This window comes from Ornithorhynchus anatinus, unplaced genomic scaffold (genome assembly GCF_004115215.2).
Source record: "Ornithorhynchus anatinus isolate Pmale09 unplaced genomic scaffold, mOrnAna1.pri.v4 scaffold_93_arrow_ctg1, whole genome shotgun sequence".
NCBI classification, from domain to species: Eukaryota; Metazoa; Chordata; class Mammalia; order Monotremata; family Ornithorhynchidae; genus Ornithorhynchus; species Ornithorhynchus anatinus.
The window spans coordinates 1,317,937-1,343,798 of NW_024396943.1; the positions used below are offsets into that span (position 1 = coordinate 1,317,937).

Below are 25,862 nucleotides of genomic sequence, written 5' to 3' on the forward strand. Positions count from 1 at the left end.
CCTCGGGCGCGCGCCGCCGCTGACGCGCGCCGCCTCTGTGGCGCCGCCCGAGAAGCCCGTCGTCACTGCAGTCTGGCCGGCCGGCGCGCGCGCGCCCCTCGCGTGAGGCCCCTCCCCCTCCGCGCCTCCCCTCCCCCCCCATGCAGCCCCCGGCGGCCGGGTCGCCCCTCGTCCGCTTCGGCCACTGTGGGAAGGCCATCTACTGCTTTAGCGTGCCCCGCTCCTGCCCGCTCTGCGGGCTTGGGGTCGGCTCGCCGAAGCTGGAGGACGCGCCCACGAGCATCTCCAGCCCCTTCGCCGACGGGCACCGCCAGAGATGCGCCTTCCTTCTGAGACCCACCGAAGGGACGTTTCTTAGGTAGCTGGATCTTCTCGGATCCACCTCCTTCCCTTCCCTTCCCTTGCGCCAAATCCCCTCCCGCCCCCCACCTGCTCACCCGACCTCATCCCTTCTTACCTTCGCAAAACACTTGCCCCTTCCCTTCCTCCCTCCCTCCCTCCCTCCCTGCCGTCTTCAACCGATCGCTCTCCGGTGGCTTCTTCCCCACCGCTTTCAAACAGGCCCGTGTCTCCCCAACCTAAAAAAACCCCTCCCTTCACCCCACGGCTCCCTCCGTTCGTCGCCCCATCTCCCTCCTACCCTTCCTCTCCAAACTCCTTGATCGAGTCGTCTACACCCGCTGTCTCAAGTTCCTCTCCTCCAATTCTCTCCTGGCCCCCCTCCAGTCTGGCTTCCGTCCCCTTCGCTCCCCAGAAACCACCCTCTCGAAGGTCACCGACGATCACCTTCTTGCCGAACGCAACGGCCTCTACTCCATCCTCATCCTCCTCGGCCTCAGAGCTGCCCTCCACAATATGGACCACCCCCTGCTCCCAGAAACCTTATCCAACCTCGGCTTCACTGACACTGTCCTCTCCCGGTTGCCCTCTCGTCTCTCTGGCCGCTCATTCTCGGTCTCTTTTGTGGCCTCCTCCTCTGCCTCCCACCCCCTAACTGTGGGGTTGGTGTCCCTCAAGCTTCAGTTCTGGGTCCCCTTCTACTATTCTCCATCTACACCCACTCCCTCGAAGAACGGCCCGTGGCTTCGACCACCACCTCGATGCGGATGATTCCCAAATCTATAGCCCCGATAGCTCCCTTCCACGTCACCACGACTCCCTCCCTTTGCTTCCCCCCCGGCCCCACGGCACTTATGCACATAGGTATAAATCTATAATTCTATTTATATTGAGGCCTGTTTACTTGTATTGATGTCTGTTTCCCCCACCAGACTGTGAGCTCGTGTGGGCAGGGATGGCCTCTCTTTATTGCTGTATTGTACTTTCCAAGCACTTAGCACAGTGCTCTGCACACAGTAAGCACTCAATAAACACGATCGAACGAATGAATATCTCTATCTCCGCAGTCTCGCAGGTTCTCCCTCCTGCCTTCAGTAGTCAGTAAAGTGCTCTGCACACAGTAATCACTCGATAAATACAACTGAATGCAAGATGTCTCTACTTGGATACCCTGCCGTCGCCTCAAATTTAACATGTCTAAAACAGAACTCCATATCTTCCCACCCAAACCCTGTCCTCCCACTAACTTTCCCATCACTCTAGACAGCACCATCATCCTTCCCGTCTCACACTCCCGTAACCTTGACGTTATCTCTGACTCCTCTCTCTTTCAACCCACATATGCAGTCTATCACCAGATCCTGGCAGTTCAGCCTTCACAACATCGCTAAAATCCACCCTTTCCTCCCCATCCAAACTGCTACCACGTTCATTCATTCATTCAATCGTATTTATTGAGCGCTTACTGTATGCAGAGCACTGTACTAAGCGCTTGGATTGTACCGTTAGGCAACAGACGATCCCTGCCCAACAATGGGCTCGTGGTCTAAAAGGGGGAGGCAGACAGCAAGACAAGTAGTCAGGCATCAACACCACCAAAATAGATAAATAAAATCCTAGATATATACACGTCATTAATAAAATAGAGTAATGAGCAATATACAAATATGCACAATTGCTGTGGGGAGGGGAAGGGGGTAGAACAGAGGGAGGGAGGAGGGGCAGAGGGAAAGGGAGGGCTCAATCTGGGAAGCCCTCCTGGAGGAGGTGAGCTCTCAGTAGGGTTTTGAAGAGGGGAAGATAGTTTGGCGGAGGTGAGGAGGGAGGGCAAATCCAAGCACGTATCCTTGATTACTCTATCATTCTCCTTCCTGACCTCCCTGCCTCCTGTCTCTCCCCATTCCAGTCCATACTTCACTCTGCTGCCTGGATCAGTTTTCTACAAAAACGTTCAGTCCACCTTTCCCCCCTCCTCAAGAACCTCCAGTGGTTGCCCATCCACCTCCACATCAAACAGAAACCCCTCACCATCGCCTTTAAAGCACTCAATCACCTCGCCCCCTCCTACCTCACCTTGCTACTCTCCTATTACAGCCCACCCCGCACGCAACCCACTCGCTGTGCCTCAATCTCGCCCACTTCGCCGTTGACCTCTCGCCCACGCCCTGCCTCTGGCCTAGAATACCCTCCCTTCTTCACATCCGACAGACAGTTACTCTCCCCACCTTCAAAGCCTTATTGACGGCACATCTCCTCAAGGGGCCTTCCCTGACTAGGCCCTCCTCTCCTTTTATCCCTCTCCCTTCTGCGTCGGCCCGATTTGCTCCGTTTATTCCACCCCTCTCGGCCGCTCGGCATTTACGTATATAGCCAAAATGTATTTATGTATATTGATGTCTGTCCTCCCCTCCGGATTGTGAGTCGTGTGAGCTCGACGGTGTGTAAAAGAACAAATGTCTCTCTTTCAGGGACTACAATGGAAGCTCAGACCTTCACGTTGGAATCACCAGTACGAACGGTAAGAAGACAGTCAATCGTTTAAATAATTCCACTGTTTCCCCCTCGAGGGAAAGCTAGGGGCAGGGGTTCAGTCGGGCAGCTGAAAGAGAGGGAAGAGCCTGAACCAAGGAAAAGGCACAACCAGCGGCTTGGACGCGTTGGTGCCGTGCCGGGCCTGGCATGGAACCCGACCCTGCTGCTGGGCCCCATCAGGAGACAAGGGAGTCCCCAGCCAGAGGCAGGGAAATCTTCCCTTCCAGAGCTCCCCACCTCCCCCTCCCCTCCCCTGCCCAAACCTGACCCACGGTCTCCTTAGCGGGTGACAGCTCAGCCTCACCTAAAATGGGGTGAGAGTCCCCCCAGGCTCCTGATTCAAGGCCTAGAGGATCCAGAAATGGTGGGGGAAGCCCAGCTTTCAACCTACCCTCTCTCTTTCGACTTTGGCTTTCATTACTGTCGATTGAGCCATACCCGGAAGCGTTTTTTTTTTTTTTCCACTCAGTAGCCTTGAGCCAGTGAAGCGTCATTTTCTGGGGGAAAGTTGAAAGTCTACTGAAGGCTGTAGTGGTCGCTGGAGGAAAGAAGAAAAATTATTCAATCAGTGGTATTTATCGAGCGCTTACTGTATGCGGAGCACTGTATTAAGAAGAAGTGTGGAATTTGTTCAGCATTTACTGGGGAAGATACCGTACTCTCAGGTCGGATCCGATCCCCGTCCCGCGGGAGGCTCTGAGTCCAAGGGGCAGGGAGAACAGGGATCGGATCCCCATTTTCCAGATGAGGAAACCGAGGCCGGGAGAAGTGCGGTGACTCTGGTAATTGCTAAGCACTTACTACGTGCCAAGCACTGTACTGAGCGCTGGGGTAGATACAAGATGAACAGGTCAGGCACAGCCCCTTTCTCTCATGGGGTTCACGGTCTTAAGGAGGACGGGGAACAGTATTCGATCCCCATTTTACTGAGGAGGAAACCGAGGCCCATTCATTCAGTCGTATTTATTGAGTGCTTACTGTGTGCAGAGCACTGTACTAAGCGCTTGGAAAGTACAGTTCAGCAATAAAGAGACAATCCCTGCCCACACCGGGTTTACAGCCTAGAAGGCCCAGTGAAGTTCATTCGTTCATTCATTCATTCATTCAATAGTATTTATTGAGCGCTTACTATGTGCAGAGCACTGTACTAAGCGCTTGGAATGTACAATTCGGCAACAGATAGAGACGATCCCTGCCCAATAACGGGCTCACAGTCTAAACGGGGGAGACAGCAAAGCAAAACAGAACAAAACAAAACATCAAGATAAATAGAATCATGGAGATATACACCTCATTAACAAAATAAATAGGGTAATAATATACAAATATGCACAGTGCTGAGGGGAGGGGACGGGGGAAGAGCAGAGGGTGGGAGGGGAGGGGGAGCAGAGGGAAAGGGAGGGCTCAGTCTGGGAAGGCCTCCTGGAGGAGGTGAGTTCTCAGTAGGGTTTTGAAGAGGGGAAGAGAGTTAGTTTGGCGGAGGTGAGGAGGGAGGGCCTTCCAGGACAGCGGGAGGACGTGGCCCAGGGGTCGACGGCGGGACAGGCACGAATGGGGGACGGTGAGGAGGTGAGCGGCAGAGGAGCGGAGTGTATGGGGTGGGCAATAGAAAGAGCGAAGGGAGGTGAGGTAGGAGGGGGCAAGGTGATGGAGAGCTCTGAAGCCAAGAGTGAGGAGTTTGTGTTTCCTGCGAAGGTCGATAGGCAACCCCTAGAGGTTTTTGACGAGGGGAGTGACATGCCCAGAGAGTTTCTTTAGGAAGATGATCTGGGCAGCGGAATGAAGAATAGACTGGAGCGGGGAGAGACAGGAAGATGGGAGATCAGAGAGGAGGCTGATGCAATAAACCAGCTGGGATATTATGAGAGCCTGTATCAGCAAGGTAGCAATTTGGATGGAGAGGAAAGGGCGGATCTTGGCGATGTTGTGAAGGTGAGACCGGCAGGTTTTGGTGACGGATTGGCTGTGCTGGGTGAATGAGAGAGCACAGTCAAGGATGACACCACGTTTGCGGACCTGTGAGACGGGAAGGATGGTCATGCCGTCCACACTGATGGGGAGGTCAGGGAGAGGACAGGGTTTGGGAGGGAAGATAAGGAGCTCAGTTTTAGACATGAAGTGACTTGCCCAAGGTCCCACAGCAGGCAAGCGGCGGAGCCGGGATGAGCCCCTGGGTCTCCTGCCTCCCAGTCTCGTACCCTCTCCGCCAGACTGGACCTCCATGCTCTAGTAGTCTATTCCCCTGCTTCCGAGTAGGCCCCAGGCAGCTGGACATCCACCCTAGTCCTAACGAGCCCCACGCCAGGCTGTCGAACCCTCGCTAACCCGTCTCATTGACGCACCCTCGGGTGGGAATTGTTTCCCTAAGGCTAACTCCAATCAATCAGTGGCATTTACTGAGCGCTCACTGTGGGTGGGGCATCGTACTAAGCGCTTGGGAGAGTATAGCTTGGGAGAGTATACTCTTCCAGAGTTGGTCGATACGTTCCCCGCCCACAGGGAGCTTACAGTATAAAGGGAACTCCAGACTCGGGCCACGTTCAGGAACGACAGTCCTCCGAGCTTCGCGCTTCTCAGTCTTGGCCGCCGCCGCTCCTGGCCATTTCCTCTGCGTTTGTTTTTCAGGAATTGTGTACAATTACAATGAAAAAGGAGTTTGCAGAGACGGCACGGGGTGGGAACAGAGCGTGAGCGTCCCTCTGGTACAGCCGGATCTGTACGGACTGCTGGACCGCTGGAATGGGTACCTGGAGGAATTCTCGGCTACAGATGACTGGTTGGCAGACAGGTAGGGGGCGGGACCGGTGGCGGGGGTGGGGGAGGAGAGGAGAGGGCAGATTCACAGTTCGGATCACTCTCTTGCATTACGGAACTGCTGGTTTTAGGTGAAGTGGGACACTTTAAGTCCGTCTGGGTTCCCGCTATGGCTTTTCCGCTCTCTTTCATCGGCGGAAGCAGAAGAGGGTGCCGGTCCTGGAGGAGAAACCCCAGGACCCCAACACCCGGGAGGTGGATTCAGGGGTACCGGCCCCTGTCCCAGCCCTGGGCGACGCACCCCCAAATCGAGAAAAGCAGTTGCCTGCAACGCGTGCTCCTTGAGGGCAGCAGTAAGAGTAGTAGGTGGTAGCGGACGGAGGCGGTAAAAATGGCGACCGGCCGAGCGGATGGACGCAGGTGCCGAGGGGCGGGTCTCCTAGTTCTCTCGTCCTCTCCCCGAGAGCTCGGCACCCTGTAGGCATCCCAGTGCCTCCCCTGGCCTGACCGAGCTCAGCTGCTCGCCCTTCCTTCCCTCAAGACCTCTTGATACTCCGCCTTAGAAAGCGAAGCTGCGTCAGTGACTGACCCGTCGGCCCTCTCGTGTTTTCAAGGTATAGCGAAGACCAGCACAACTGTTACAGCTATGCCTTGAAGTTCATTAACTGGATGTTAACCCTGGAAGGGAGACAGCCACTGAAGAGAAACGAATTCATCGAGCAATTTGTGGTCCCGAAGACGAGGAAAGCCTCCAAGTTTATCACCCTCTATCAGGCAATAGAGGACCACCATTTTTACATCACCGACCACCCTGGACGGCAGGCAACACCCCCTTGAAGGACTCGGACGGTGACATTTTTATCACTGCCCTTAAACGAGGGGTATGTCTCGGGGGGTTCGGTGTCCTTCCAAAGATGCTTCTGCTCAGAGACCTCTGAACCAACTAAGGTCCCGGGCGGAGTCTGCTCTCTGTCCGAGAGAAGGTTCCAGCCGGGGGTCTTTAACGTCGGCATCCCTGGGGTCACAGCGTTTCAGCACACATTAAAGATTCCAAACTGCAACTCAAAAGGTGTTCTGGCCTTGATAGCGTGTGCTCTGCTTCTCCTTCCTTTCCACAGCAATATAGGAAGCGGTGGCCCCCAAGAATTCTTAGGCGCCAGGGGGCAGGGAGAATGAGAGATGGAGCTAAAAGGACCCCAGAAGAGTGGAAGGCAGAGCGAGCAGGAAAACCGTCAAGCAGGGGGAGACGAAAGGAGGGAGATGGTGGCTGTGGTGGCGGAGCTGGGGCCGGGGAGCCGAGGCAGGGGAGCGAGAGGGCCGGTGGGGAGTCCAGCGGGAAAGGGAGGAAAGGGAGGGGGAGAGAGACATGGAATGAGAAGAGGAGCAAGTGGGCAAAGGGAGGGGGTAGATAGAGGTCAAGGCAAGGAGGAAGCAAGAGAAGCGAAAAGAATATCTAAAACTACCTCCCACCAAGGGTACAAGTTGGAACGATCAATGTGAACAACCAAGATCCGAGCACGTGAGGAACGTAGTGTACGGGGAGATAGGGGGTGGGAAGGAGGAGGAAGAAGAGGAGGTGGCGGGGGCCAAGGAATAGGACGTCTAGTTGAGGCAAGAGAGGCGATTAGAGACCCAAGAGAGCATGTGGCTGGTAAAGAGGGAGTGGGAGGTTTGGAAGGCCGCGTGTGCCAAAGAAGGGATGAATGGAGTCTCTGTGCGGAACAAAATAAGGAAACAGGTGTCAGATGCTTTCCGTCGGGCGGCAGCGACGACCAGCCACGGGACGGGGCAAGGACGGTTTCCATCTGCTTTGGAATAGGGCTCCGCTGGGTGACCTTGGGCAAGTCACTGAGCCTCTCTAGGCCTCAGTCTCCTCGTCCGGAAGAGAAGCGGCGTGACCTAGTGGAAAGAGCACAGGCCTGGGAGTCAGAGGACCCGGGTTCTCATCCTGGCTCCTCCACTTGTCTGCTTTGTGACCTTGGGCAAGTCCCCTAAATTTCTCTGGGACTCGGTTACCTCATCTGGAAAATGGGAATTGAGACTGTGAAGCCCCATGTGGGACATGGACCGTGTCCAACCCCATTATCTTGTATCCAGCCCAAGCACTTAACGAATACCATTTTTTAAAAAAAAGGGAGAGACAGAAAGGTCGGGGCTGGGTAGGTAAATTTGAAAATCCTCTAGGTAATAATAATAATGTTGGTGTTTGTTAAGCACTTACTATGTGCAAAGCACTGTTCTAAGCGCTGGGGAATACAAGGTGATCAGGTTGTCCCACGTGGGGCTCACGGTTTTAATCCCCATTTTACAGATGAGGGAACTGAGGCACAGAGAAGTTAAGTGACTTGCCCAAAGTCACAAAGCTGGCAAGTGGCAGAGCTGGGATTCGAACCCATGACCTCTGACTCCCAAGCCCGGGCTCTTTCCACTGAGCCACGCTGCTTCTCTGCTTTGGTAAAGATCGAAGTTGAAGCCGAGGGAATGAATGAGTTCTCCAGGGGAGTGAGTGTAGATGGAGAATGGAAGAGGATCCAGAACTGCGCCTCGAAGGACCCCCAACTGTCAGAGGGTGGGAGGTAGAGGAGGAGCCCGTGAAAGACTGAGAAGAAGCAGCCAGGGAGATGGGAGAACCAGGAGAGGACAGGGTCAGTGACGTCGAGGTTGGATGACATTTCAAGAAGGGGATGGTCCGCAGGGTCGAAGGCCACTGAAAGGTCAGGGAGGACTAGGACAGTTAGAGGCCTTCCTACTTAGCAAGAAGGTCACTGGTGACCTGAGAGGGCAGTTTTCCATGGAATGAAGGGGGCGGAAACCAGCTTGGAGGGGGTGGTCGGGGAGAGAATCGGAGGCCTGTTTTCCGGATCTTCTGACGAGGTTTTCGGCTTTGGGGACGGGCAGTTAGACAATTTCTGGGGGTCCTCCAAGTCAGCATTTCGCTAGCCTGTGCTCCCTGGGCCTCTAAGCACGGGAGTCATTTTAATCAGTTTTTCTTGATCCAGGGGCCCTATTTTCAGGATGCAGAAATCCAGGTACGGAGGTCACGCGATCAAGCTGAACTCCTCAAATTCTGCCACGCGCTTCGCTGCTCTCAGGCACCGACAAGCATCGAGAAGCAGCCTGGCATAGCAGATAGAGCACGAGCCTGGGAGTCAGGATACGGGTTCTCATCTCGGCTCCACTACTTGTCTGCTCTGTGACCTGGGGCAAGTCGCTTCACTTCTCTGTGCCTCAGTTACCTCAACTGTAAAATGGGGATTAAGACTGTGAGCCCCAGGTGGGACAGGGACTGTGTCTAACCCCAGTTGCTTGTATCTACTCCAGTGCTTAGTACGGTGCCTGGCACACAGTAAGCGCTTAACAGATACCACAATTACTGACAAGCTGAACTGCACTGTGGTGGCCTAGCAAAAAAGAGTCCAGGCCTGGGGGTCAGAAGGCCTTGGGTTCTCATCCTGGCTCCGCCACTTGCCTGCCGGGTGACCTCGGGCAACTCACTTCATTTCTCAGCGCCTCGGTTTCTTCATCGGTCAAATGGGGATTTAATACGTGGTCTCCTTCCCCCTTAGGCTGTGAGGCCCATGCGGTAACAGGGACCGGGTCCAAACTCCAGTAGATTGCAGGGGTGCGGGGGAGACTTTGAGGACTTTGCCTGTTTACTTGTTTTGCTGTCTCCCCCCTTGCAGGCCATGAACCCATTGTGGGCAGGGACTGTCTCTGTTGCTGAGTTGTACTTTCCAAGCGCTTAGTACAGGGCTCTGCACACAGTAAGTGCTCAATAAATACGGTTGAATGAAGGACAGGGAGCAGGTTCTCCGCTTCTGGTGTGCCCGCCCAAGCACTGAGCACAGTGCTCATCCCAGAGCAAGGGCCCGGCCAATACGACCGAAGAACGGATTGGGTATTTGCCGCCCTGCCTCACCTTTCTTTTTCTTTCTCTCCCCAGGAAAGCCCAGCATCTTAGGATGAAGGTTTAGCAGGTCCAGGGCCCATTCATTCATTCATTTAATCATATTTATTGAATGCTTACTGTGAGCCGAACACTGTATTAAGCGCTTGGGAGAGGACAGTAATCATAGTAATAATAATTATGGTATTTGTTAAGTGCTTACTGTGTGCCAGGCTCTGTACTAAGTGCCGGAGTGGATACAAGCAAATTGGGTTGGACACAGTCCCTGTCATTCATTCATTCAATCGTATTTATTGAGCGCTTACTGTATGCAGAGGACTGTACTAAGCGCTTGGAAAGTACAATACGGCAATAAAGACAGACAATCCCTGCCCCACAGAGTGGGGCTCACAGTCTTGATCCCCATTTTACAGATGAGGTGACTGAGGCACAGAGAAGTTAAGTGACTTGCCCAAGGTTACACAGCAGACAAGTGGCAGAACCGGGATTACAACTGATGACCTTCTGACTCCCGGGCCCGAGCTTTATCCACTACGCCATCCTCTCGATACAACAATAAACGGACACATTCCTTGCCCGCAACGAGCTTAAGTCTGGAGGGGGGGAGACAGACATCAATACAAATAAAAGGACGGATAGGTACAAAGTGCCACGGGGGCTGGGAAGGGGGGAAGAGCAAAGGGAACAAGTCAGGGTGATGCAGAAGGGAGTGGGAGACGAGGAAAGGTGGGGCTTAGTCTGGGAAGGCCTCTTGGAGATGGGCCTTCGATAAAGGTTTGAAGCGGGGGAATTGCAGTGGGGGATGGGCAGGGAAATCTGGGGGCTGTTCCGCCCACAGCGGCACGGCCGGTCACCCGGCCTATGGCGCCCGAAGATGGTGATAATAATGATGATGGTACTTGTTAAGCGCTTACTATGTGCAAAGCACTGTTCTAGGTGCTGCAGGGGGGATACAAGGTGATCAGGTTGTCCCACGTGGGGCTCACAGTCTTCACCCCCATTTTACAGATGAGGTAACTGAGGCACAGAGAAGTGAAGTGACTGGCCCAAAGTCACACAGCTGACAGGCGGCGGCAGGATTAGAACCCATGACCTCAGACTCCCAAGCCTGGGCTCTTTCCACTGAGCCACGCTGCTTCTCAGATAGCCAGGGAGGCAGAGGGGGTGGGGGTGGGCGGAGGCCAGTGGAAACAGCCCAGGACGGGGAGTCAGGAGACCCGGCTTCTAGTCCCAGTTTCGCCGCCGGCCGGGCGAGCTCAGCCAAGGCCCCAAATCTCTACGTGCCTCAGCTTTCTCCTCGAACAGACTGCGAGGCCCATGCAGGATGGAGACTACATGTGAACTCAGAGCCCCGGATCTACCCTAGTGCTCAGCAGAGGGCGAGTGCTGAACAAATGCTGTTATGATTAGTGCCGCTCTTAACGATGTACTTTCTAGAACCCCCACTTGCCTGGCTAAACCCCGAGCCAGTCACGCTGAAGTCCATCCCTTAATTCCCCGGCCCCTACTCCAACCTGCCGAGAAGGGGAGAGTCCAGGGGCAAAGGTCAGTACGTAGGGAGGCCATCTGGCTGAGGAGCTGCTGCTGGCCCCTCTGTGGCTCCGAGCTACTGCTTGCCACTGACTTCTCCGTGGCCCCGGTGCACTCCAGAAGCAGGGTGATTGTCAGGGGAGGAGGGGGGCAGGGAGTGGACTAGCAAGCAGTGGACAGGCCAACCCAAGGCTCTCTTTGGGCTTTTATTTGTTTACTGAGGACCGTTACACGGGTAAGACTCGTCAGCGTGTTGCTTAGAGCTCATCTTGGTCACAGCGCTCCCGGGACGAGACCCAACGGCTTAGGATCAATTCCTGAAACAAACCAACAAAGAAACCAAATTGCTCCCTGTTCTTGACGAAACAACGTGAAAGGCAAAGAACACCTACTGCCACACCACTCAGTTTAGTGATTCCGACCGCTTCTGAAAGACGCCTTAAAGAAGAATAGGAGATGCTGTTTGAGAAAGGGTAGTTTCAGTCAAACACGCATTTGTGCGTGCAGGATTTTCCCGACTTCGGTTCATATTCTGCACTTTTGTCTCATCCCTTGAATGACCGCATGAAAGAAAGAAAGTTCGAATCCCAGCTCTGCCACTTGTCGGCTGTGTGACTGTGGGCAAGTCACTTAACTTCTCTGTGCCTCAGTTCCCTCATCTGTAAAATGGGGATTAAGATTGTGAGCCCCCCGTGGGACAACCTGATTCCCCTATGTCTACCCCAGCGCTTAGAACAGTGCTCGGCACATAGTAAGCGCTTAACAAATACCAACATTATTAAAGTGCAAGATCCAAAGAGGAAATCTGGGCCCCAAACACCGTATGTCATGGTGGAGCCTGAATACCAGTTTCAGAACACTTTCAGCTGCTTGAAGGCTGCTGCTATTGCCATTTTCTCCCTTTCTCCTCTCCTCTCCCTTCCCCCTGCTACCCCCCCTCTTCTTTCTCCATCTTCTCTCCTTTCTCCTTTCCCACCCTTCTCTCTCCTTTCCCCCCACTTCTCTCTCCTTTCCTCCTCTCCTCTCTCCTTTTCCCCCATTTCTCTCTCCCCCAAGATTCACCCATGGGTACATTTGTGACTGAAAAGGCCAATGGGGGACCCACAGTCCCAGCCACCCTGAGAGCGTGTGTGTGTGTGTGCATACATATGAATGTATGAGTCCAGAGTCCCTCTTGCTTGGAGCTGCTGTAATGCCCAAGGGAGGAATCCAGGAAACAGACCTTTGAGTTGAGAGCCTCTCGGAGCAAAGTTGACTCACCTGAACTTTAATCTTTTTCAGACACTCTGGTGATTCCATTTCTTTTTCAGTCATACTGGATGGTCTAATCAGATAGCACAGCATAAGTTCCTGTTGGTTAGAACAAACCCTTCAGAGCACATGCCAAGTTCATTTGCTTAAAGAACCATCTGATGAGTTGTTAAAAGTAAAACTGAAATTCACTGGTCAACCAAGTCAGAGACTGAATGATTGAAATCAACCCACTGGATGCCTCAACTAGGAGAAGGCAGCTCCATCTCAACAGGTGACCCTCCCAGCCCAGCCCTGCCCTCCAAAAATCAACTGGAGAAGTCTTGGGAGGGAGAGAGGGATGGACAGAGGGAGGAGGAGAGGGGAAGGAGAGGATGAGAGGGGAAGATGAGGAGGGAGAGAACAGAAGGTGGTGGTTGGGTTGGCGGGGTAAGCTCCTCCTCTTCACAATAACAGTGGTATTTGTTAAGCATTTATTAGGTGCCAAGCCACCATGGTAAGTGCTGGGGTAGATACAAGATAATCAGGTCAGGAACTTGCGGTCTAAGCTGGAGGGAGAACAGGTCATTGAATCTCCATTTTCCAGAGGAGGAAACTGAGGCCCAGAGAAGCCCACTGACTCGCTCCAGGTTACAAATGGCAGAGCTGTGATTAGAACCCAGATCCTGACTCCTGGGCCCGTGCTCTTTCCGCTAGGCCACACCTCTTCCATTGGAAGCAAACAAAAATCAACCTGAAAGCCAGAACTCGTGCTGGTTTACCTTAGAGACGTTAGCCGTTGTTCTATTCAAGCCAGCCAGTGACTTCCAGGTGAACGGCCTACGTGGGGACCCTTCAAACTGATCGTCAACTAACTCCACCACGACAGAGTAGCTGGAAAATACAAAGAGGAGCCTTTTACCGGCAGATATGAGGATGGCGTCCAAGCCCAAAATGCTCAATCACACCGCTAACCCCGGTACTTGCTTTTCCCGAACTATCTACCTTCCTACCTAGAGTGAAGTCTTTGAAAAAGGGCCAATTCTGACAGTCATTTCCAACACCATTTCTCATCACAGCCAGCAAGCAGGCAGGCAAGCAAGCTCAGGCAGCTCTCCAAAGCCCCACCCCGACACCCTAGACGCCACTCCACTCCTCGCCCCCCGAGACACAGCCCCTCCCGTTCAGCCAGCAGACTCAGCATCGAAATTCATCCCGGTTAAGCAGTTCAGGTAACGCTTTAGGAAACGGTTTGGCCGCAGCTAAGGTGAGAGAATGAGTGAGCGAGACTGAAAGCGTGGATGACCGAAGGCCAATTCACTACCAAGGAGACCAAGTGAAAACAGGCAAGTCCCGGGTGAACTCGGACAGAAGCCTCGAAAGCGCCTGATCGACTCCCTGTGGCTCTCATCATCTCTGCACCCAGCGTTTTTAAACACAAACCTGGCGTGGTAAAAGGGTGGGCCCTTGCGGTACAGCACTGCAAAGAGAGAAAGAAAACTTAGTTCCAGCAGGGAGCCACGGGTCCCGATTCGACTCTCGGACCACTGCCACGGCCGGGGAGGGAGGATGATGACGATGGGACAGAAACTGTGAGTGGGCACAGCAGAGTCTCCGGTTTGGGGGATCAGACTTGTTCACACGAGGGGCTTCTCGGGCAAAGTTATTCCTGGGGAAGGGCCCCAGTGTGGGCAGGATTTTTTTTTTTTTTTTTTTGCAGTGGCTGATCACATCTCAATTCTTTGTAAGATTCTGAGCGAGCCCATACCAAATCAATTAATCGATCCATCTAACCCAGATCTTTCCCCAGCACCTACTTGGGGCAGAGCACTGTCCTGAGTGCTGGGGAGAGACAAATGGGCACCTCGAGTTCACCAGAAACAAAAAGACAACAGTCTCTGGCTTGGGGCAGGTGGTTTATAATCCAGTGAGCCAATGGAAGAGAGAGAGACAGGCAGGCAGGATTAATTTACAGCAGGTAGCATGAATATATCCACATGAAATGGCCTAAAAAGTCTACACCGTAAGCTCCTTCAGGGCAGGAATGGTGCTGACTGAGTTGATTGTATTGGACCCTCCCAAGTGCTTAGAACAGTGCTCTGCACCCAGTAAGCGCTCAATAAAGACACCTGATGGCTTGACTGAACACTACTTGTAAATGAATGGCCGTGGACAGAAAGGGGCTGAGGCCGGACATCAGGACACGGAAGTACTTAAGGGCGGACCTGTTGAGCGGACCTGACACCCGAGTAGCTCTCTGCTCAAGTAACCTCCTGCTATTCACCCACCCCCAGAGCACTCACCTCCCTAACAAAAATGCCAGCCTCCCGCCCCGATCCAGACAGCCGGCCTGAACAGGTGAAAGGTAGTGGGGGAGCGGGAGCGGAGACCGCCCTTTCCCTTTTCTCATTTCTCGACTGGCAGCCGGGCCTCTCCCTTCAAGTCGCGGGCTCTTTCCTGCCTGACCCCAACAGCAGGAGAGGAATTTTGATTCAGTCCATGGGGAATCAGCTTTCTTGCCCGTCGTGGGTAGGGGATGTGTCTGTTATACTGTTGCGCTGTACTCCCCTCAAGCACTCAGTACAGTGCCCTGCACACGGTAAGCGCTCAATAAACACCATGGATCGATTGCCTGGGTTGAGTCACAGCGCCTCAACCCCGGTCCGCCCCCATCCACCGGGTGACCTGTTTCGGCCGTGGCTCCCTGTCACGAAGCTCCCAGTCAGCCAGTTAACCACCCATTCTCCTCTCTAGGTTGCTGCCACCAGGAGCTGCTCTTGGGTGGACCATCCCCGGGGACCAGAAGCAACGGTTCAGGAGGGATACACTCAGCCCCTGGGGCTGTGGCACTGAGACCCGGCCGGGGCAAAAAATGCCGACTCCCCACGGACCGACTCACGACTCCAGCGTCGCTGTCAGGAGCCTGGGACTTGGAGGCCAGGGATCGGGGTTCTGGTGTCAGCTCCGCAGCTGACTGCCAGTCACCTAACCTCTCTGGAGGAAGAGTGGGGATGAGACTCCCGCTCTTCCTCCCTCCTCGGCCGGGAGCCCCGGGGTGGGGGCAGAATGGGCCCTAGCATTCGGCCCGGGATGATACTGGGCTTCACTCAGCACTTACTAAGAGATGAGAAGTTGGCCAATGAAGAGCTGCTGGAAACCTGCCAATCCCAAGGGTCTCGCGTGAAGACCCCTAGTCCCTGCCCAGAGGCCAGACCACAGCCAGCCGGCTAAAGCCCCCCGGCGCAGACTCCCCATTACATACGGAGATCGGTGCCGTACTTCAGCCCGACTTTGGGCACCCAGCCTTTGCTTCGGAAGTAATGGTACGCCATGTACGTTGTTCGGAACGTCGGCTGTAGAACGGTAAAAACTTCCCAGAGCTTCGTGATAGTCAGGGGCTCCTGGAGGGTGAGAAGCGGTGATGCTACAGTACTATCTTTGGAGCTAGGTAGACTGCACCCAGCCGCCAAAGCCGAGCCTGGGTGAGCCAGGGCTGGGTTGGGTCTCCTACGGGGTCGGGGTTGGGGGGAAGGAGAGGAACACGGGACATTTTGCCCTCATCGACACCCCAGCATCGTGACTTGGGACATACCACCCGACATCCCCAACTTTCCCCCCGTCGATCGTATAGCTACTGCCCTTAACCCTTCTTGAAGTTAATGTCTCCAACCCAGCCCAGCCCTCCCCCTTCCCGTGCCAAGGAACGCCACAGGCTCTGCCCCTTCTCCCAGCAATAAAAGCCCACGAAAAAATGGTGCCCCAGCATCTCTGAGACGGCCAAAGTGCTGGAAACCAGTGTAGGCGGACAAGGAGAGGGCCTGCTCCCAAGCAGAGAATAATTATTCTCTCCTCCCCGACCCCCCTACCCTAGTTTATTTCCCCAGCATCCCCACTGGGCACCCAGAGCTCACAAAAGGCACCCCCCCCAATTCGCCCCCACTCCCCCCCCACCCCACCAGACCCACAGCACCGGGGCAGGATGGTTCCCGGCATCACTCTCCGACCCGCAGATGAGGAGCGGGGCTGAAGGGAGACCGGCGCGCCTGTCATCTCACCTCCTTGTAGGAGATGCTTAAGCATCCCAGGGCATAGACCAGAAAGAATGCCTGGAAACAGAAAACGTCAATTACAATTCTGCTCGACCGGAGCAGAAGCTAAAGCCCGTGGCCAAAGAGCACAGGGGAAGCTCAATGACCCTCCCTTTGGGAACCCCTGCTGCAATGTTACCACGCTGCCCGCCTCCCCACCCACCCAAATCATCTTTGTTTTTAATGGAAGCCATTCGGACAGTTTCCCAGGTTAAAAAAGAATGCAAAACGGGAAGCATTGTTCCCACTCTGGTGGGCAAGAAAGTCTAGGGCTGGGCCCCCGGGCCACAAACCCTCCCCACACAGGGGCCACGCCACATGGAGCCGTTAGGGAGACCAGCAACACACCCACAGGCAAAGACGAGGGGGACGGAGCAGCCACAAGGGGTGGGACTCAGCGGCATAGACGGGCGCGCGGGCGGAGAGGGGAAGGGGCTGCGGGCGCCAGAAGTGAGGCAGGCACCGCTTCAGAACAAATCTAAGGGAAACCCTGGCACCGACAGAGGCCTTCGATGGATGTTCGGGGTCGGAAATGTACAAGAAGTGCAGAAAGGAGGGCGGGACGGGGAGGGGCGGGGAGAAGGAAGCTAATAATCGAACATTTTTGGACGGTTTGGCCAGGCCAAACCGTTTTTCCATTCTAAAGCATCAGCTGGTGGCCGGGGGAGGAGATCCCTTTAGATGTAGGGTGGTCGATTTTCGAGTAACGGAGTACGCAGTGGGGCATAATAATAACGGTACTTGTCATGCACTTCCTATGTGCCAAGCAGTGCTCTAAGCACTGGGATAGATACAAGCTAATCAGGTTGGACGCAGTCCCTGTCCCATATGGGGCTCACAGTCTTAATCCCCATTTTACAGATGAGGTAACTGAGGCCCAGAGAAGTGAAGTGACTTGTCCAAGGTCACACAGCAGATGAGTGGCGGAGCCGGCATTAGAACCCAGGTCCTTCTGACTCCCAAGCCCGTGCTCTATCCACTAAGCCATGCTGCTTCTCTGCAATGGAAAAATGCAATGGAAAGGTTGGAAAACAAGCAATCAGGTCCACGCCGTCCCCCAGTGGAACCGTGGGGTACGAAGGTTTGTACTTCGAAACCAAGTACCTCCTCCAAGCTGAGTTGTAAATACTCATAGATCCTGAATGGATTTCTTCTGCACACGAGCTTGTCTCTGTTGCCCAACTAAAGAGAACAAAGGAGAGTCTTAAAATGCCAGACTAGGAAACAGGCCAGAGGAATAACGTGCGATCTCTTTCTCTGTTCCCATTGTGGAAAGCATTCCGCAAAGGGGAGAACATTTTACAGAACTATCCCCTCTAGCCCGTCAGCTCGTTGGGGGCAAGGACCAGACGGGTCTGCCAACTCTGTTGTACCGTCCTTTTCCAAGCGCTTAGGCCAGTGCTCTGCACACGGTCAGCACTCAATAAACACCACTGACTGACTGATTCCCCCAACCCTTTTTTTCCATATGTACTGTATCTGTCGTGTGACCTTCCTGCATTCTTCCTAGTGCCTGTCTGGCTTCAAGACGTGAGAGATTATCGGCCGCCAAAGCACACGACTGCCCGCTTATTAAACGTAGTCAGAGATAGCTTCCAAGGCAAAAATTCCAATTACTTGTCCTTCCATCGTTTCTGCCTCGCCCCTCGGGGAACTTGCCGTCTCTTCCACCAACACGTACTCCTCCTCGCACCGTCTCTGCCGGGCGGGCCCAGGTCCTGCCCGTTCCTGGCTATTGGCGGGCTCGTGGCCCCAGTGTCCAAGGCCCCCCACCGGCTGGCCACTGTGTTCCCGAGCGGCTGGGGCGGGTGGAGCTGACGGATCAGGTGAGGTCTCGTGGTGGCCCGATGCTGTTGGGGGGCCGTGTGCGGCTGGGGGCCGGGCCCCATCTCCCACCCCGGGGTCCATCTCCGGATCGGGGGGCGCCTCTTCGGCCCTTTGTGGCTTGGTGTACTCCTCGAGTATTGCCCGGGCCGAAGAGTCCTCCTGGCCTTGCTCTCGCAGAACCCTCTCGGCCCACGCCACCCGCCGCTGAAACCTGTGGGACCGTTGGGCGTAAGAAGGGCTCCACCACTGGGGCTGACCCCGACCCAGTGCCCCGTTGGCCCCACTTGTTAGAACGTGGGGATAGGCAGAGTGCAAGTGCCCTCCACCCCATTGCCCCGCTGGCCAGAGAAAGCCAGCCGGGCTCCAACTCATAGGTATCTCCTTCCCTCTCTGTGCCCTCCGACGCCACGCCCCGTCCCTTTCCTCCCAGACCACCACCGCCTGCCCTCACCCCTGGGCCCCTTTCCCGCAAATCTCCCGCTCTATCGTGGCCCACTCCCCTTCATCCTCAACCCTGTCCTGCCACGCTTCCTCCTCCCCCTCCTCATCCTGACCGCCCTGAGGATGCCACTCTCCCCCGATGATACCATCTCCCCTGCCGCCCTCTCCCTTTCGGGGGCCTCATCGCCTCCTGCTTCTCCCCGACTCACAGGGAAAGCGGGTCGGGTCGTCCCGCTGCCCTTCCCCTCATCGCTCTCCTTCTCTTCCCTTGAATCTCCCGTCATCCGTCTCCCACACCCTCCATGGCCCTCCCAGTCTCATCACCGTGTTTCCGGTGGATTTCGATGCTTCTCTCCCGTCCCCACTCACACTCCCTCCTCCTGCTCTAGACTTGGGGACTTCAACCTCTGCGCTGACAGCCCCCAACTCTCCACCTCCTCTCCCTTCTCCCTTCCTCATCTCTCGCCTCGGCCATCAGAGGACGCCCACTTCACCTGGTCCTCTCCAAATGACACCTCATCTCTAACCTCCCCAATTCTAATGCTCCATTTTCCAGATTGCCCCACTTCCAATCCGCCACCTCACCCACGTTGCGTGTCCCTCAGATTTGGTCCTTGCCTCGTGCCGAGCCCTCTGCACCCTAGGCCCGCTCTGCCAATCCCGAGCGCTCTCATCTTTCCCCGACTCCCTCCCATCACTTGACACGTAAGTCAGAGCCCTCCCCGGCACCCTCTCCACTCCCTTGCCCCGCTAACACCTTCATCCCTCTCACGCCTCCAACGCCCAGCCCCGGATCACCCCCACCGTCCGCTTCCTCCACTCCGGCCTCTGAGGAACTGGCCGCGGCTGGCTGAAATCTGGGCCCCGGGCTGACCTCTCCTCTTTTTCTGCTTGACACCTCAACTGTCCCTCCTTCATCGACTCAGATGGCCACCCCCCCGCCACCCACCGCAGCAAGCCCTTCGGCTCCCACCCGAGGTCCCCCGGCTCTTCCGGGGTGCAGTTTCAATAGCCGAACCCCAGGGGATTCCATTCGGAGATACGTGCTAGATAAGTACCACTGGTTAGCTGACTGCCTGAGAAAATGGCAAGCAGGCAGCGTCAACGGGATCTGCAGCACTCCCGGCGTCGTTCCAAGGAAAGGGACTTTTGGTCTGACTAGCGGGAGTGAAGAGCACAAGCGGTTTGAGCTGATGCACATTAGAGGCTGGTTGCCGTTCAGGGGTCCCAGTGCACAGCAGTTCCAGACAAGGATGGCGATCTCACGTGCGGACCCTCCTTCCCCGTCCCCCAACAAAGCGCTTCTGCCCCACGCCATTCAGGCCCGACTCCTTCTTAGCCTGAGAGCCCCGGGCAGGGTGAGGCTGGGTGGGAGCCGGGGCCGGGCTCCTGATCCAGCGTTCAGCCCGGCGCTCGGTGCACCGCCTGGCACCCTTATTTCCAAAGGGAACTCGAACCGACTCAAACGCTCGGTTCCTCCACCCAACCGGGGCCCCAGACTTACTTTCGAGATGTGAGTAAAGGCAGGCCTGACTTGGTATCTGCAACAGACAAACTCTTGCTCAGTCACCAAGCATTTCTCCATACTCAATAAATGACAATTTGCAAATCTAGGTTTTGACCGAAGGATCCCTGGAAGTGGACCGGGTCTCCTGTAGCGTTACACCTGGCCACGCTACACCTGGACTTGAGGAAGGCCGCCCCGAGAGGCTGGGGGCGGGCGAGAGCGCTCCAAAGCGACAGACAGTCCGCGGAGGGCTAGTGGCTAGAGCACGGGCCCAGGAGTCAGAAAGTCCTGGGTTCTAATGCCGGCTCCACCACGTGTCTGCCGTGTGACCTTGGACAAGTCACTTAACTTCTCTGGGCCTGTCCAACCTGATTAACTTGTATCTACCCCACTGTTTAGAACAGCGCTTGGTGCACAGTAAGCGCTTGGCTGTAGGAAAAATTGATGTGGGCGTTATAATCTCCTTTCTAGTGACCATTCTCTTTAGTATGACAGTTCCTTTCACATATGCCTTTCATCATTTTTAGTGGATCATTTCATGAGCAGTTTGGAAGATGTAATCTTTTCAAATTAAATGCTTCCCCAGTATTTATGGCACTTGGAAAACCACAAGTTGTCCCAACAGTGCAGCTTTTAGACTTAAGATTTGCCATTTCCAAATGTATTGAATGTCGTATTCAAAAGGTCTCTCTTTATATTTACTATTATTACTAATAATTATTACCATTATTTTAGAGCCTCCTCCAGCTTCCATCAAGCAATTGGCCCCCCGGGGAGCCCCGCTCTGCTTTTCCGATTCGGCTTTCGTCTCCCTCACCTGCCGTCGCGTGGTTGGTCAGGGCACAACCTGGGAGACGGGCACCCCCCCTCCGGGCTAGGAAGCTCCTTGGGGGCAGGGATCGTGCCTACCAAATCTGTGGCCCTGGATTCTCCCAGGCGCATGGTCCAGTATTCTGCCCACAGCAAGCGCTCGATAAATCTCTCTCAATAAATAAACTCTCTTCCCCTCTTCAAAGCCCTACTGAGAGCTCACCTCCTCCAAAAGGCCTTCCCAGACTGAGCTCCCCCCTTTTCCCTCTGCTCCTCCCCCTCAGCACTGTGCTCATTTGTATATATTATTTATTACCATATTTATTTTGTTAATGAGGTGTACACCCCCTTGATTCTATTTATCGAGATAATGTTGTCTTGTTTCTGTTTCGTTCTGTTTTGCTCTGCCGTCTGTCTCCCCCGATTAGACTGTGAGCCTGTCATTGGGCAGGGATTGTCTCTGTTGCCGAATTGTACATTCCAAGCGCTTAGTACAGTGCTCTGCACATAGTAAGCGCTCAATAAATACTATTGAATGAATGAATGAATGAATGAAATATCACCGAGGGACTGACTGATCCCAGACATCATTCGGCTCTGTGGCCAAAACACGCAGCCCTCGGCTCGTCTGTGCGAAGGGCCTCCCAATCCTGAGGGAGACCCACAAGTGCTTACCTACGGGACTGATGGAAATGGGCAACAAGAGACACGATGACACATTTCATTTGCATTTCAAGTCCAAAAGAGACTGAGAATGGAGGACTTACCTTTCCACCGGGCAACCAGTGCAGGGTCTGAAATACTGAAATCCGGACGACCTCTGGACAGAATGCCTTTTCCAAAATAGCCCTTCCGGGAAAGAAGCGTGAAATCATTTCAGGTTCCAAAAGGTCCCAAAAGCCAACGCTGAGATTCTAACAGCTTTTCCGTGGCCCAGTGGAAAAAGCCTGGGCAAGTCACTTCAATGCTCCGGACATCCATCCCCGTCTCCCTTCCCCTGCGACTGTGAGCCCCATGCGGGCAGAGACCGTGTCCCAACCTGATTAACTTGTATCTCCCCCAGCGCTCAGTCCAGTGCTTGGCACACAGTAAGCATTTAACGAATAGCACGGTGACGACGATAATGATGATGACAGAATTGTTCCAATTCTTGGCTGCACCCAAACCTAGGATGTCGGGGACGGGTACTTTGCCAAAGAACATGCCTAACTCAAGGCCTCACCCAGGGTCCTGAAGCTAAATTAATAGCTTCATAATGCACTTAATAATGAGTGCATTTACAGGTGATAATGATAATTTTGGTATTTGTTCAGCATCTACCAAGTGCCATGCATTCTACTAAGCACTGGCTTAAATACATGGTAATCAGGTTGGACACAGTCCCTCTCCCATATGAGCTCTTAGTCTAAGTAGGAGGGAGTAGGATTTAATCTCCATGAGGAAACCGACGCCCAGAGATTTTAAGTGACTTGTCCAAGATCGTTCAGCAGGCAAGTGGTACACAGTAAACGCTCAATAAATATAATAATAATAATGTTGGTATTTGTTAAGCACTTACTATAGTGCAGTGCAGTGCAGAGCACTGTTCTAAGCGCTGGGGTGGATACAGGGTAATCAAGTTGTCCCACGTGAGGCTCACAGTTAATCCCCATTTTACAGATGAGGTAACTGAGGCACACAGAAGTTAAGTGACTGATTGATTGCAGGAGTAGAGCCTAGGTTCATTCAATAGTATTTATTGAGCGCTTACTATGTGCAGAGCACTGTACTAAGCGCTTGGGATGAACAAGTCGGCAACAGATAGAGACAGTCCCTGCCGTTTGACGGGCTTACAGTCTAATCGGGGGAGACGGACAGACAAGAACAATGGCACTAAACAGCGTCAAGGGGAAGAACATCTCCTAGGTCTTCTGACCTAGACTTAGAAGCTAGGTCTTCTGACTTCCAGCCCCTTGCTTTTTCCAGTAGGGTGCACCATTTCCTCTACAGGTTTAAAAGAGCATCCAGTTTACTCGGAGCCTCCGTTCTGAGCGTATAAAACACTAGATCGGCGATCACGGCTGCCAACATCCACCTGACACACTGCCTTGGAGACCCAAAAGGAGAAGCAGCTCGGTCCAGTGGAAAGAGCACAGGCTTGGGAGTCAAGAGGATCTGGGTTCTAATCCCAGCTCCGCCACTAGTCTGCGTGACCTTGGGTAAGTGATGAGGATGATGGCATTTGTTAAGCATTTGCTATGTGCCTGTGCCTCAATTGCCTCGTCTCTAAAATGGGGATTAAGACCGTGAGCCCTATGTGGGACAGGGCCTGTGCCCGACCCGATTATCTTGTATCTACCCCAGTGCTTAGCTCAGTACCTGGCACATGGTAAGCACCTAACAAATACCATTAAAAGGGGGGGGAAGAGACCAACTGACTTTTGGCAATAATTATCATTGATACGCCCACCTGATGCCAATGCCAAGGGCCCAGAGGAGCTCAATGCAGATGGTGAAGGGATAGGGCCCACAGGAAAAGGCAGGTCTCCTTATGTTAGGAATGACCAGGGAAGACCCCTCTCTCCAATCACCAATCTCCAATCACAAAGAAAATGTTTCGTGCGATGGGACTCGACTGACAAAGGAAAGCCCCCCCCCCCCGCCCCGCCCCAATAAAAGGGTGTTTATGAAGGAGTCACAGTTCAGCCGTATTTGCAGGAGAGCAATGAAGCACCGGGACTACTAACCTTCCTGTACAACTGCTCGATATCGTCCGCATTTCTCACGATGACGTGATTGTTGATCACTTCGGCCCGGTAAACTCTGAAAGGTCTCTCACTCACGTCCCGCTGACCAAAAGGCACAGGGAACGGCGAGTCGTAACTCTCAAAGACCCTTCTTTTCCATTTTGGGGCCCGAAAGACGGCTTCGGCCATGGCGGGACAGGAACCTCTCCTTCGACCGACGCACCTAGGGGCAAACCCCGGAAATGGGGCCATTCGTAAGCAGAAGGTCTCTTCCGGAGGGGTCTGTGAGCGTTTAATTCCCAGGCTGTCCCCAAAGGGTGACTGGACCTTCCTCGGGCAGCGGAGGGTCCCCTTCCGGCCTGCCTCGTCCCCATGCATTCCCACGGCCTGGGGGCGCGGAGGGGGGCAAAAACGATGGGCACAACTGCCCTGGGAGCCATCCGCCCCTCCAAGGTTGGCCACCGGACTGCTGCCGCCTCGACCCCGGTCCCACTGTGGCTCCTGGTCTCTACATTCCGGCCCCTCTTCTCCCCCGCAAGGTTCTCCCAGGGGTTCAGGATCCCACTCTGCTCCATCTGGGGCTCCCCTCCCTAGCACCATGGAAGATGGTGGGAAGCAGCAGTGAGAAAGGGAGGACGAGCCAGGCTCCTTCTCCCCTTCCCGTTGCTCCCAAGGGCAGAAGACGGCACGGCGAGCGTCGAGTGAGAGGCAGCGTGGCCTAGTGGAAAGAGCACGGGGCCACAAATGGGTGGATCCGGGCTCCTGGTCCCAGGTCTCATGAGCTGAGTCAGGGCTCATGAGTTCGAATCCCAGCTCTGCCACTTGTCGGCTGTGTGACTGTGGGCAAGTCACTTAACTTCTCTGGGCCTCAGTTCCCTCATCTGTAAAATGGGGATTAAGACTGTGAGCCCCACGTGGGACAACCTGATTCCCCTATGTCTCCCCCAGCGCTTAGAACAGTGCTCGGCACATAGTAAGCGCTTAACAAATACCAACATTATTAGTATTAGGTCTGGCCCTGGCCTAGCCGCATCACCTAGGGCAAGTTTCTGAACCTCTCTGGGCCTCATTTTCTTCCTCTGGGAAACGGAAATTGGACCTTCGCTCTCCCTCCCTCCCTTTTAGACTGTGAACCCTGCGCTGGGGTAACAGGGACTGTGTCCTACCTGGTTATCCCTTTCTTCATTCAACAGTATTTACTGAGCGCTTACTATGTGCAGAGCACTGTACCAAACGCTTCTTTAGATGAGGACTGGCTGGCTTCGCTTCCATCTCTCATGCCCCCTCCGTGCCGGGCTCAGTTTAGCCTGCTGCACGTGGTGGCGCATGTCACGACTCCACGAGCGTGCGTGGGCCTGGGAGCCCGGGCCGGTGTCCCCAGCTTCGCCAGTTTCCACTAACTTCCACTATGTGCCAAGCACTGTTCGAAGCGCCAGGGGAGAGACAAGGTTATCAGAAGTCGTCCCCCGTGAGGCTCACGGCCTTCATCCCCATTTTCCAGATGAGGTCACTGAGACCCAGAGAAGTGAGGTGACTTGCCCGGAGTCCCACAGCTGACAAGCGGCGGGGGCGGGATCAGAACTCACGCCCTCTGACTCCCAAGCCTGGGCTCTTGGCCCTAAGCCACGCTGCTTTGAGGTTTCGGGTCTGGCTCGAAGTAAATCGGGGGAGCCGGGGGCGCTGGGAGGGACGAACGCTACCGAGGCAGGAGGACGGCCTCCCACACCTACCGACACCGCGGCGTGGAGCCGCTCCAAAACGGCCCGTTTGCGGCCGGGCGGGAGGGGGCCGCGCTGGAAGGCGAACTACAACTCCCAGAAGGCCGAGCGGCGGGCCGCTCCCTCCCTAGGTGAATTTCTGCATGACCCCGGAAGAGAAGGAACGCCCCGGAAGCGGAAGGGGACGGAAGGGGACGGAAGCTGGGAGGGGGCGCGTGCGGGGGGGGGGGGTGGGGGCGGCAGGCGCCGGTGCGCGCGCCTTGGAGGAAGCCGAAGTGACGGCAAGGCGGGCCGCCAGAGAGGAAGGATGTGGGGGGCGCGCAGCCATAATAATTATGGTACTTGTTAAACGCTTCCCATCTGCCAAGCCGTGTTCTAAGAGCCGGGGTAGATAGAGAAGCAGCGTGGCTCAGTGGAAAGAGCCCGGGCTTGGGAGTCAGAGGTCATGGGTTC

At 54.8% G+C, this 25,862-nt stretch overlaps 2 protein-coding genes across 4 annotated transcripts; one reads left to right on the forward strand and one right to left on the reverse strand.

The window, feature by feature from the left end:
- Nucleotides 1–125: 125 nt before the first annotated feature.
- Nucleotides 126–15,560, forward strand: MKRN2OS (MKRN2 opposite strand). Of its 2 annotated transcripts, none has more exons than XM_029057374.2 (4): nt 126–358; nt 2,808–2,857; nt 5,497–5,659; nt 15,047–15,560. In XM_029057374.2, the coding sequence occupies exons 1-4, from the start codon at nt 141–143 to the stop codon at nt 15,264–15,266; spliced, it is 651 nt and encodes a 216-aa protein (XP_028913207.1). In that variant the 5' UTR covers nt 126–140; the 3' UTR covers nt 15,267–15,560. The 2 variants fall into 2 exon arrangements, with proteins under 2 accessions (XP_028913207.1, XP_028913206.1); XM_029057373.2 differs by lacking the exon at nt 15,047–15,560 and adding an exon at nt 6,240–6,693.
- On the reverse strand, nt 11,255–25,525 carry TSEN2 (tRNA splicing endonuclease subunit 2). 2 transcript variants are annotated; one of them, XM_007656659.4, is made up of 12 exons: nt 25,422–25,525; nt 23,692–23,914; nt 21,733–21,814; nt 20,153–20,189; nt 17,998–18,418; nt 17,485–17,562; nt 16,348–16,398; nt 15,555–15,693; nt 13,736–13,772; nt 13,075–13,186; nt 12,323–12,412; nt 11,255–11,379 (listed from the first exon to the last, which is right to left on the reverse strand). In XM_007656659.4, exons 2-12 carry the CDS (start codon nt 23,878–23,880, stop codon nt 11,320–11,322), a joined length of 1,296 nt encoding a protein of 431 aa, XP_007654849.1. In that variant the 5' UTR covers nt 23,881–23,914; nt 25,422–25,525; the 3' UTR covers nt 11,255–11,319. The 2 variants fall into 2 exon arrangements, with proteins under 2 accessions (XP_007654849.1, XP_001514951.3); XM_001514901.6 differs by lacking the exon at nt 25,422–25,525 and adding an exon at nt 24,858–25,167.
- Nucleotides 25,526–25,862: the final 337 nt, after the last annotated feature.

Excerpts from the sequence above, each read along its gene's own strand:
- TSEN2 (XM_001514901.6), bottom strand. The coding sequence starts at position 24,877 with ATGAAGAAAGGGATAACCAG. Across the intron at positions 23,915-24,857 it reads ATGAAGAAAGGGATAACCAG|GTGCGTCGGTCGAAGGAGAG; the intron begins GTAGGACACAGT and ends GTTTGCCCCTAG. Across the intron at positions 20,190-21,732 it reads ACTGGTTGCCCGGTGGAAAG|ATACCAAGTCAGGCCTGCCT; the intron begins GTAAGTCCTCCA and ends TGTCTGTTGCAG.
- MKRN2OS (XM_029057373.2), top strand. The coding sequence starts at position 141 with ATGCAGCCCCCGGCGGCCGGGTCGCCCCTCGTCCGCTTCGGCCACTGT. Across the intron at positions 2,858-5,496 it reads TGGAATCACCAGTACGAACG|GAATTGTGTACAATTACAAT; the intron begins GTAAGAAGACAG and ends TTTGTTTTTCAG. Across the intron at positions 5,660-6,239 it reads GATGACTGGTTGGCAGACAG|GTATAGCGAAGACCAGCACA; the intron begins GTAGGGGGCGGG and ends CGTGTTTTCAAG.